Below are 11,575 nucleotides of genomic sequence, written 5' to 3' on the forward strand. Positions count from 1 at the left end.
AAGAACAAACTGCACTTTTGCATACATTTCTGGCAGAACACTCGTACACATTCAGACAAACACAACCGCACTTATTAATACTCATACTTATACTCACTTACAAGGACATGCAATTAAAATGACGACAAGCAGCTTCATTAACAATGCTCCCCCTGTAGGTTCACTCGCACCACTCCACTCCGTTTCACTTCTCTGCAGTTCCCACCTCTTTTTAACAGTTATTTTTTTTAACTGGCTGTTCTGCTACCCTGCAGTCGTAGGGGTATATTGTCGCAATGCAAATGGATAACTTTGTAAATAATTATTTTGTTTTGTTTATTCCTTTTGTTTAATGCAGAAGAAATGGGACCAACCATCCACATCGGGTGGACCACCCGGCGCACAGGATCCAAAGAAGACATGCAACCTGGAAACGTATCTGGATTGGTCGGCACGTCTCCGTCTGTTTGTTTGCAATGAGATACTGCAGGTGAGTGTGGATATACAGAAGGACAAGCAGTAAATGGGCTCATAACCATGTCGGGGTCCAAAGCAGCGGGTCAGACCAGGCACGGCGCTCAAGTTAAACGTAGCGCATGAATCCTTAGACCCTGTGGATTGAATTAACATTCCCATGCCTGCTGAATATGCAGAGCACTACGTGTCCAGGACTCACATGACTTTGCATGGCAGAAAGCAGACAGCAGGCAGGCAGTCAGCAAGGCAGGCGGACAGTCGAGATGGCTTATAATTTATGCCGTTCGTAACTGTCTCATTGACAGTTTGCCAGTTGGCCATGTGAGCGACTCGTTAAAACTTCAGCCAAGTCACGTGGGTCCATCTTTTCCCGTGTGCCGTCGTCTGCCTTCTCTTACTCGAGCCATCCGTTGGCAACGTCTAACTAACTTCCGTAATCAAATAAATCTTTCATTTCGAATCGTGTACCATGGACACCACCATTCCAGTGTGGTGGAAAGATAATGAAAGAAGTAATGGAAATACTCATACTCCCTTTAAAAGGTATTTGTTGGCAACCGAAATGAATTATTTTCATTATTTGGGATGCACTTTTTTTTTTATCTTTGTTAGATCGGCCATTTTCTTTGTCATGTTGCTATAAAAACGAAAGTTTAACAACTTTCTCCGTACTTTTGCTTGCACTAAAGTTTCCAAAAATGGAAAAAAGAGAAATATCTGCACGAATTGGGCGATGACAACGCCCAAGGAACCACAGTTTCGCTGCAGTTGGTCCAATTTCATAAGGTTTGTACATATAATGAGTATATTCCCTCATTCTCGGCCACACTTTTCGCCGGGTTTTCATCTTTCAACAGTCCTTCAATAGGCAGCAGCGTGTTGCCGTGCATTCAGCTAGTTTTCATCAAAAAAACTTTTTAATTTGTTAATGGATTACGCTTTTTTTTCACTTTACTCTTTTTTGGCGCGGTTTTTTCCTTTGTTGTCGGACAATTTTAACACTAGGCTTTAGCTGCTTTTGCGAAAAAAATGCAGTTAAAAGTTACTTAAATGCCTTTGGTTTATATTTAATTAATTATGGATAATGCATTTTTTGTGCTCAATTTTGATGTACCATTTAATCCATCACCAGCTTCAAAGCAGTTCATCGTAGATGTATGTACTTCTGGCATTCGCCAAACTTTCCCTACTTTAATTTATACGACAGGGTGACATGCATTTAATGGCTAAAAACATTCCAGGGAATGTACTCTCATGAAGTCTTTAGAAATCCTAATTAATATGTTATCAGCGAGAGGACAAATGTTGCTCATAGAATTCGATCCGAACATGCAAGTCACAAAGTCGGAAGAAGCCCCTAAACCCTCACAACACACAATCAGACACCAGAAAAGCAGAAGGAAACAAACAAATACAAAGAGCAGGGTGGGGTCCCATCCAGATTACAACTACAAATGATGTTCATTTATGGATTTCGATTTGATTACAGTGGAGCAAATTGCAAGTGACGTGCCAACAACTGGATTGCATGCAGCGACATGCCGAGGGACATGGTCATTTGTGGCAGAAACAGGCAATCGTCTTAAATGAACAAGGCCAACCACAAAGTCTCAAGACTGATAAGCAGGCTAAGGACAAGTCATCCACATCAATAGGAGGAGAAGCAACATCAACATCAACATCAGAATGTGGAGGAGGAGCTACCACATCAATGGACTTAGATGAGAGACCGTCGACCAGTGCGAGTGTGATTGGGCATCCAGTTGGCATAACAGGCACTTCCGCCATGAATGCAATGTCGGCACCGGAAACAGCGACATTGCCTGTGGCTGGCAACAGCAATGCGGAGCAGCCACCAACATCATTCCCTGCCACGCCATTAACTGGAACGGCACTGGGCAAACCCAATGATTGGGTTGTTATTCCAGTGTTTGCGGATATTGTTAAATTGGCACTGGGCGAACGTGAGAACTGCTTGCAGCGGTAAGTTTAATTTGTCTGGAACCCTCACAATTTGATTGATGTTACATATTAAATAGACCACCAAAGCGTACAGCAGCATAACATCAGCATCCACAAGCAATTGGATTTCGTACTCGGCTTTCGCCTAAAAAAATCATTCAGTCATTTAAATCTATATTTATTTATGTTTTAAATATAATTTACCGCAGAGCGGCCATAAAATGATTATGTGCCAAGCAACGAGGAAAAAATCATTTTGATGGCAATTCAATTTAAGGAACGATGAATATAAATACATAAAGTCGTTTTTTTCTCCTTCCCAGAAATTATTTGTATGTCATTGGACGCGTTGAAGAGTATTATCCCTGGCAATGAACACACGATACATTTATGTAAATTTATTTGTTTCCCATATTTTGGGGCAGTTATTTTAATTAACTTTAAAGTTTGCGATGGAATTACCAGATGCACAAAAGAAATCAATAAATATTCAAGCCTCATGGTGTTAGTGTTTTTATGATATGTTTAATTTGCTTTAAATATTCGGTGAATATAAATATTGCATTGGGAAAAATTGTTGCTTAAGTTATTTATTTTATTGGAGTGCGTAATTTATTTGAACGTAATTTACCAATTTTATGGAAAACTCAATTAAAGAGAGAGAAATAAAGATAAAGTGATGGCTACCTGTACCTTGAAATCGTCTCTCAATTCTCTTTCCCCTTTCAACACCATCTCCCAGACGTGTATACATACATTCATATGTGGTCTGGGTTTTTGCCAATTGCGATCCCTAGACAAAACACCAAAACGAACAAGGGCGAATTCGCGTCACTGCGAATTCCAAACACGAGAGCAAACGCAAAGAGAAAACGAAGGAGAGCGAGAGAGCGAGAGCGGACAACCGATCGGCGAGAGAGAGCTGAGTGAGCTTTCGATCCAACCTCCGACGTGATAGGTTGACGACGAACGACGCAAAAATCTAATTCTTGTGCCGTTATAACATACTTAATCACTTATTAACCTTTACTTATAAACAATAAACATAAACCCCCACACATATCCCCTGTTAAGCCTCCTCCACCCTTTTCCATTGGAGTCCTACATCATTTTGAATTGCAAATAAAGCCGTTGACTTTTTATCATCCATCAAAACATACTTTTCTCACTCGCTTCCTCGCTCTTTCATTCTACCCCTTTTTTTCATCTTCCACCGCCACTGTGGGCTACGATCGAATGGCGGCCATTGCCGGCGCGTTCATCAAGCGCATGCAGGCGATGACAACGGCACAGGCGCCATCCAGCGGGGAGTATGTGCAGCAAGCTACAAAACTTAGCTGTGCAAATAAGTAAAACTTGCAAAAGTCGAACAATTGCTTTTCTTCCTCCGCTGCCTTTTTTTGTGTGTATTTTCAGAGTATTTTCTCACATTTCTTCATATTTTTCAATAGCTCTCGAATGATGTTTTGAAACCCTTAAAAGGGTGCTTGGAAGAAGGAAGAGGTTGTGGCAAGTTAGAGAAGCTTGTGGCTTGAAAGCGGTAAAAAATCAAAAAAGGAACAAAGGAACAGGTTCCTGAATTAATATATTTTTTTTGTTTACTGGCTTGTTACTTGGCTTGATTTACTCTTGCTGTCGCATCGATGACAAATTTGTTTTTCTGTTTCTTTTCCACACAAGAGCCAAATGGGTTTCCTCTCTTTTTCGGGTTCCATTCTTTGTTTGGCTAAGTCAACGGAGCATCTTCTAAATCGGTTTCCTCAGCACATAACCAAACTAAGGATACTGTCCAGCAGCTCAGAAAAGTTAGCTAAACTTTAAGCCATCGTCAGCAACGTCAATGCAAACGCAGTCCCTGAGAAAAATGCAAATAAAAGTTTACTTCCAACTTTGAGGCACTTTCGAAAGCTGAATAAATGCATTTTGGGCACGCAGAGACACACATTCGCGGACTGTGGATGTTGGTTTATGGTAAATGCGTTTTTTGGCAGGAAGATCTATGTTGATCCTTTGGCATGTTTTCTATGGCAGTAACTGAAAGACAACTATTAGGTGATGTATAATCTTATCCCCCGGCATAAAGCTCACAAAACTTCAACAAACATGGCCATACTCTCAAGACTAACAAGCAACAGAATAAAGATTAGAAGCAACTCCCAGATAAAAAAGAGCCAAAGGAAGACTTTCAAAGCACTGCCAAACAATGCTGCAAAGAGTAAAGGCACAGCAAAACTACTTTCGAAATCCTCTCAAAGGATCAAAGAAGCATTTATTTGTTTTCCTTTTAGCGTTGCTTGTTTCTTGCATTTTATTTAATTTATTTTGCTTTGAAAATCCAACCATCCCCTCTACTTGTTTTGGATATGAAGACATGAGCATTGTTATGCCAGAGACGCACTGCAGGCCCTCTCGAGCCACATATACGGGCATGTGAATATGCCTGGCAAAAGTAGGAAAATAAAAAATAATAATAATAAAATAACATCCAAAAAGTAAGAAAAACCAGCTACCACTTTAAATCGACATTGGGGCACGTCTCTATGGGAACAGCCTCGTTCAGTGCTATCTGTCGGGTCCTGCCTCTCCTGCCTGCCCCAGCAGCCATGCATATTGGATGTTGCACGTCTGTTCAGGCCTGACACAAGAACTCGAAAGCCATTTCACGAAATTCCAAAGCGAACAGCAGGCAGAAATTGCATTTAGATGTGCGAGGAAAATCGCTAAAAATAATATTTGCTGACGAGGGAATTTGAAATGAAAATGTTTATCATTAAACGCAAGAGGCATTTACAATGTTCTCGTAAAATAATAATCATATCGAGGGCCAAATGGCAGGACCACAGAGCGAAGCCAAAGCTAAATGTAGATCTAAAATTCATTATTAGTAGATGAATGCCAGAGCCAACAAGTTCAAGGAATTTCCCACAAGCATCCACAACACCAGAACAAACATTCGAGTGCTTCTTGGCATGGGGAACTTAAGTGCAATTAATTTGTGTCCATTTGTTTGGGTCTGCCCTGTGCATCTGTGTGTTATTTCAATTTTGCTCTTTAGGCCTTAGATAAGGTAATTTGCGCAGCAAGACCATTGGGAGGAAGCCAACCAAAGTCCATATGAACCATTTATTAGGGTGAATCCTCCTGTCTGGCCCAACAGCTGGCACAATTATCCTTAGCTCAATGGCAGTGCAATATCATTGACCAAGTCTCAGCATCATTGTCATTATTAGCATTGGGAGATGCCTTTTGCTAGCTCTTCGTCTTTGTGTCTGTTGTTTAATTGCAAAATTAAATTATAAATTGGCAGACATTTTCACATTTGCATAATAAATGATTAGCAATGAATATTGATTCCAGGCTAAGCAAAATAACAATAAGAAATTTACCAAACAAACTACTGAAAATGTATTTCAATGGATGCCTTCAACCTGAAGGCTATTACGCTCATTAAGGGGTGTAAACGTATACCTTTATTCCAGATTTCCTGCTTCAGAATAGATTTCATTAAATTTTCATGGACAGCTCAAAAGATTCCACATGCCAGGAGCGTAATGTCTGTCAACTGTGTTGAAACTTCCTTTTACTTTCAGCGTTTCCGTTGCTCTAACTCATTTGGAACCGTTTCCATTGAAAAGTTGCAATTGTGCAGATTTATACTGTTTTAGTCAATGTCTTCGGCAAGGGCCTATCCTTCCGGCCGACAGTGCAGACATTGCTAATAAATACACATAGATAAAAAGAAACTTCAGTTAGTAACTGTCCTCGTCATACCCTAATACTCGTACGATCTACCTTCCTAAGTGGACTAAGAGAAGGAAGTTATTGCTATAATTGCTGGCAGATTTCATTTTGTTTTCTTCCTTCAGAGAATGAGACTTGGTTCCTTCTGAGGGTGTGGAAAAATGACCATAGACTGCTCTTGTTATCTATCGCTTGTCTGGTGTGTCATTCTTCTTGGACAAACCACACCAGTCGCTCCCTTCTGTTTTTGAGTCGGAACAATTTTGCAGTAGTTACGGGTATCAGCTGTTGTTTGTCTCTGTGTTCGGGTGGATGCTATAAGAGGCGGAGGCAAGTAATTGATGCCACTCTCAGACAGAAAAGGGAAATCATTTTGTACTCTATAAGGAACATATGCTTTTGATAATTGGGTATCAGAAATATTAGTTTTAACAGCATAAATTAGATTAAGGTTTAATTTCCAAACATCTGCTCGCTCATTTTTGTAGAATTTTCCATTTAAACTCTAACTGAGTGCCTCCCAGGCTTTTCACCGCTCGTTGAACACCCCGAGTAATGGTACGGAATGCTGTACCCTACCATGTTTGCAGACCGTAAATACAACTTCCAAACCTGAGGCATAATGAACTGAACCGAGTCGAGCCGCCGCAGAAAACTTCAGGACCCAGCCATGGGGCGATATTTACACGACTCTATGAAAACTAAACAAGAGGAAAAAGGGCTACGGGAAAAAAGTTTACCCATGCTTTTTGTTTCTCCACGAATAACCAGAGGCACTATTTCTTATATGGCAAGGAGTGAATGCTGAGTGTGGTAGGGGCCTTCCTGTTGGCACAACTTCGAGAGAACTTGCAGGGCCTGTGCCAGGCGGATGTCTTCTTTTATTTTTGTGCTCAAACATATGTACGTGGCGTATGTGAACAAAGATCGTATAAGCTCGGGAATAGAGAACACAGGGACGGAGGATGGCCTGCAGAGGCTTGCCACATTTTGTGGCAAGTCAAGCGCACATCTGTTGACCAAACGAGGCCGCTTCCTCCAAACATTGTAGAATTTTAATGGGCTCATGGTGTGAACTGGACGTCGCAACATTCTACACTGCTCTCCTTTTCACTGTATTTCGTTCTCCACTTTCGCACTTTTTTCGCACAACTTTATTACATTTCCTTAGATTAAAATGCCAGAGAGCAGCGCTGACCCGCTTGTCAGCACTTGACCGCTTGCTTACCCTTTCCCGCTCGAGTTCCAGCTCAAGTGGTTCCACTTGAACGGCTTTCGCCGGTATGAAGATGTGTGTGCCCCATCGCAACCAAATCTAGGCTACAAATTCCTCTAAATAATCACTGAAGTTCAGGTTGAATATTTGTGAGCATAAAGTATTAAAGCTTCTTCTGCTCAAATGAGCTTTGGTTCTTTACGATTCTCTCTCCTTACAGTGGGCTCTACCCCTCCTACATTTATTTCACACTCTTCACACATTCGCATTGCTGGACTAAAGCTTCTGCTTAATGCTTTTGCACATGCGAACAAATTGCTGGTGGGAATTTTATAAATGGTAGCGCAAACTTGGCCTGTTTTCGTATAAATCAAGTTCCCAGTATCTGGTAAAAGTGCTCGAAACGGTTTTTGTTTTTTATTTCATTTAGTTTTGCAGGAAGTCCTGCAACCTTGGGTATGTGTGTGCCACACTTGCTGCACATGCGACATGCCGGACGGGTGCAGTGGCCAAGACAAATCGATGCCGCTGGTTTCTCCTATTTTGTTGCACAAACACAAACAGCTGAGGGCATAATTTATGGAACACTTTGTTGCACTGCAACGGCGGCCATGTGGCACTTGAACTTAAGAGTGAACAAAGTTTATTTGTCATTCAAGCAATTGAAATTAAATATTGGTTTTGCTCACAAGAACTTAATTGGTACCCTGGTTTTTTGATAACTAATTAAAACTGAAACTGAGTTTCACTTGCGGCACACAGAAATTACTTTGCAAAGTTTGGTCCACTTATATTTCCATCAATTTATTATTGGTAGAGGAACATTTAAATGTATTTGATATCAAACACAGTTCAAACTTAGGGAGAGCAGTTTTCAATTGGATTTAGCTAAAGTTTTGTCCATCGTGGAGGAGCTGGTTTGTTTTGGGTTCATCTTTTGGATCTTTTGGTCCTTTTCCTTTACCAAATCGGTCACGGCTTTCTCCACATCCTCCGCAAAGTGATGAAAATATGTGGGTACCTGATTCAGAAAGAGAAACGCCCTTTTGATGGTGTCATTCCAGGAGTCCACGAAAGACTCTCGCCATGGCTTCGGCTCGAATTCCTCCATGCATTTCTCCTGACATCTCCAGCAGCAGATCCGATCCTTCAGGTCCTGTGCGTAAGGCCTAAGACTTTCTCTGGCATTCTCCAGGAGCACAGCCGAGTGCTCTGAACTCTCCCAAACTCCCAGCTGCTTGGTAGCGAATGCAACTCCAGCTACCACTCCCAGTTTGGCGATCACCAAGAGAACCATTGCCACAAAGCCAACAAAAAATTTCAATAATATGTTACGAATTTTTGTGTGATTTTGGAATTTTGACTGAAAAGTCTGGCAATGTTAGGAGCTATAAGAATTTTCTGGCTATCAACTATCAATTTTTAAGCGTGTGATGAAGTTATTTATGTAAATACACTTCTGCATCTTATTCAGAATAATTTCTGCTCATTCTTTTAGAGCCGAAAGTGGTCCTCCTGTTCAAACACAAAACCGAGGAATATCCCACAGCTGGAACCAATGTACCGACTAGCCTGTAGTCTGTTTGTGTTTTTTGGCACTCGTTTTTATTGTTCTGGCTACTGGGGACTGGTTGGGGGACTCAGAGTGCCCCTCTCTGTGGTCAAAGGAGAGTGTGGCTTGGTCCAAACTAAAGATGCAGAAGAGAGTGGCTATCCTGGTAATGGGAAAGTTCTCCCAGCGGAACTAAAGGGATAATCTCACTGTCTGCCACAACTTTGTGTGCCATTTCAAAGTATGGTCTAAATGTCTCCCATTTATAAATGTGTACTTTAATTTGCTGGGTTATAATACTCCTTTTTTCATGAAATGTGCAAGCAATTTTCCGAACCAGCTGCTTGGAGTGCCACAGAATCCATTATATAAATTAGCAAATTTAAACTGCTGGGACATCAATCAGAAGCGAGTTCTTGTTAGTTGCAAGTGTTAGTTTTGCCTTTGGTTGGGAAACTTTTATAATTAGCTGCGAAGGCGATATTTATGTTAAGATTTCTCTAATCAGGCTTATAAATGGAGGATTTCAGACTATCTCATAGAAAATTTATCATTTTGTTGTGTAACTTCAAACCTTAATTGGACTCGCAATTAGCCCTGCCAATCATTCGTTTGGAGTGGCTTTCTTAATTAAATCAGTCCTAAGACCTGACGAGGCAGCCTTCACCTCTTTTTCCACAGCCAGTGCCAGAGAGGCCTCATGCTCATTGAAACAGGTGTCCCCGAATATGTGATTAGTGATTCATTTGATTGACTCCTATGCTCGTTTTAAATGCTTTCGGCAGCAGGAAACAGGAAGCTCCGAGAAATTCTACCCTCGTCGCAATTAATGTGGGAATACAATTTTCTACTTCATCCAGGAAATTGCGATACATTACTGCCATCAGTGCAGGGGAGTCCCTGAGGTGTGGGTAGCGAGGGTTAGGTTTTAATTTTCACCTTGAATGGCATCAATATTCTTGGGGACACTGTTGCTGAAATGAATTCCTTTTCACAGGAAGCATCAGGGAGAAGCCGCATCAAGTTCCATTTAAAATCCTCAATGCCGGAAATTAATTTCTTTGAAAATGCAAATTAAATCAAAACAAGTAAATAATAACTTGGCAAAATGTTCGCAGACGCAAGAGCAGCTCTCCGCCACAGAGATGTTTTTGTCAAAACATTTTGTCTGGCGGAGACTTAAATTGGATTGAGCCCGGAGTTCAGAGTCCGCCTGTGGCGCTGGAAACTTTGCATTAAATGCAATTTGCTGCTCTCTACAGAAAACCCAACACGCAGTCCGCTCTTAAATATTGAATCATGCGACAGTCAATAATTTAAAGAATATTTAATTTTCTAGTGATTATGGAACAAGCTTGGACTTGCGAATGTTTCTTGAATAGTCAGAGAAAATGTTGACTAATTGTTAGCTCTAAAATAAAATAAGAGTGATGGTTGCAAATGGTATTTTATATGAATTTCAGTGAATTAATTTCGTTTGTTTTGACTCGCTCAAAAAGTTGACAAAGATTTATGGAATTTTTCAGGCGTCAGCTGGCAAAGAGAAAATCATAATCACAGCATCATAAATATAAATAAAATCTTCTTGGTCTATCGTTTCAGCCCCAGCATTACATGTGCATACATGTGGGCTGGGTTTTGCCAATTGCCCTAGACAAAACACCAAAACGAGCAAGGGCGAATTCGCGTCACTGCGAATTCCAAACGCGAGAGCAAACGCAAAGAGAAAACGAAGCGAATTGAGCGAGAGAGCGAGAGCTGACAACCGATCGGCGAGAGAGCGCTGAGTGAGCTTTCGATCCAACCTCCGACGTAAAAGGTTGACGGCGAACGATGCAGAAATCAAATTCTTGTACCGTTATAACATATTTAATTACTTATTAACTGTTACTTATAAACAATAAACATAAACCCCCACATACATACATACATATGTGCATTTTCATCGTCTAGGAGAAAGTTTTCTTGGCTCGATATGCACTTGGGACTGACTTAAATTTACCTAAAAGTGGAAATGTAGTTAAGCGAAAAATCGAAAAAGAGCAAAATGATGCCGCTCTTCGGACTTTCGCAGCCAATATTCCTATTTCAATGGGGCTTTTGCCACAACAATGGTTTCAATAACAACCCAGCAGCTTTTTTATTTGATGGCCAGTAAAAACGTGTAAAATGAAACAAAGGCATTGACAGCTGCGAAACAATTGCACAACTAATCAATAAGAGCCATCAATGGATGCCAATAAGAGCAGGAGAGAGTGCAATGAGAGTGGAAAGAAATGAGAGCAAACATTAGGAAAACAATTAAACTAATTGCCGGCAATTTATACGCAGCAAAGTCACACAAACTATGTGCAAAAAAGTCGACAGAAATAGGGAAAAGTTCATACAAAAAGAAAATTTGAGCTGCTGGAAAGTTTTGCAGAACATGGAAAAGCGAGCCGCTAAAATTGAGGCAGTCGGAGGAAAGGAGCAGATAGAGCAGGCAGCCATTAAGTTGGCCTCTAATGAAACCACATTGAAAGAGTAGCCGACAGAGGCAACAGCTAACTAATTGACACTGTCGGGTGTAGAATGCGAATTAGTTCACTGCACAGCAAAATTCTGATTGCATTGCTCGTATGACTCGTGTGACAGACGCGCTCCACTCC

The 11,575-nt window shown here is 41.0% G+C and overlaps 2 protein-coding genes across 2 annotated transcripts; one reads left to right on the forward strand and one right to left on the reverse strand.

The window, feature by feature from the left end:
* The first annotated feature begins 331 nt into the window (after positions 1-331).
* LOC117901185 lies at positions 332-3,771 on the forward strand. The gene is made up of 4 exons (XM_034811839.1): positions 332-469; positions 1,946-2,439; positions 2,506-2,548; positions 3,493-3,771. The coding sequence occupies exons 1-4, from the start codon at positions 332-334 to the stop codon at positions 3,769-3,771; spliced, it is 954 nt and encodes a 317-aa protein (XP_034667730.1).
* Positions 3,772-8,226: 4,455 nt separating this feature from the next.
* LOC117900939 (MICOS complex subunit MIC13 homolog QIL1-like) lies at positions 8,227-8,702 on the reverse strand. Its single transcript, XM_034811505.1, has one exon. It carries the CDS (start codon positions 8,670-8,672, stop codon positions 8,250-8,252), a length of 423 nt encoding a protein of 140 aa, XP_034667396.1. The 5' UTR covers positions 8,673-8,702; the 3' UTR covers positions 8,227-8,249.
* Between the last annotated feature and the right edge of the window lie 2,873 nt (positions 8,703-11,575).

This window comes from Drosophila subobscura, chromosome U (assembly GCF_008121235.1).
Source record: "Drosophila subobscura isolate 14011-0131.10 chromosome U, UCBerk_Dsub_1.0, whole genome shotgun sequence".
Lineage (NCBI taxonomy): Eukaryota > Metazoa > Arthropoda > Insecta > Diptera > Drosophilidae > Drosophila > Drosophila subobscura.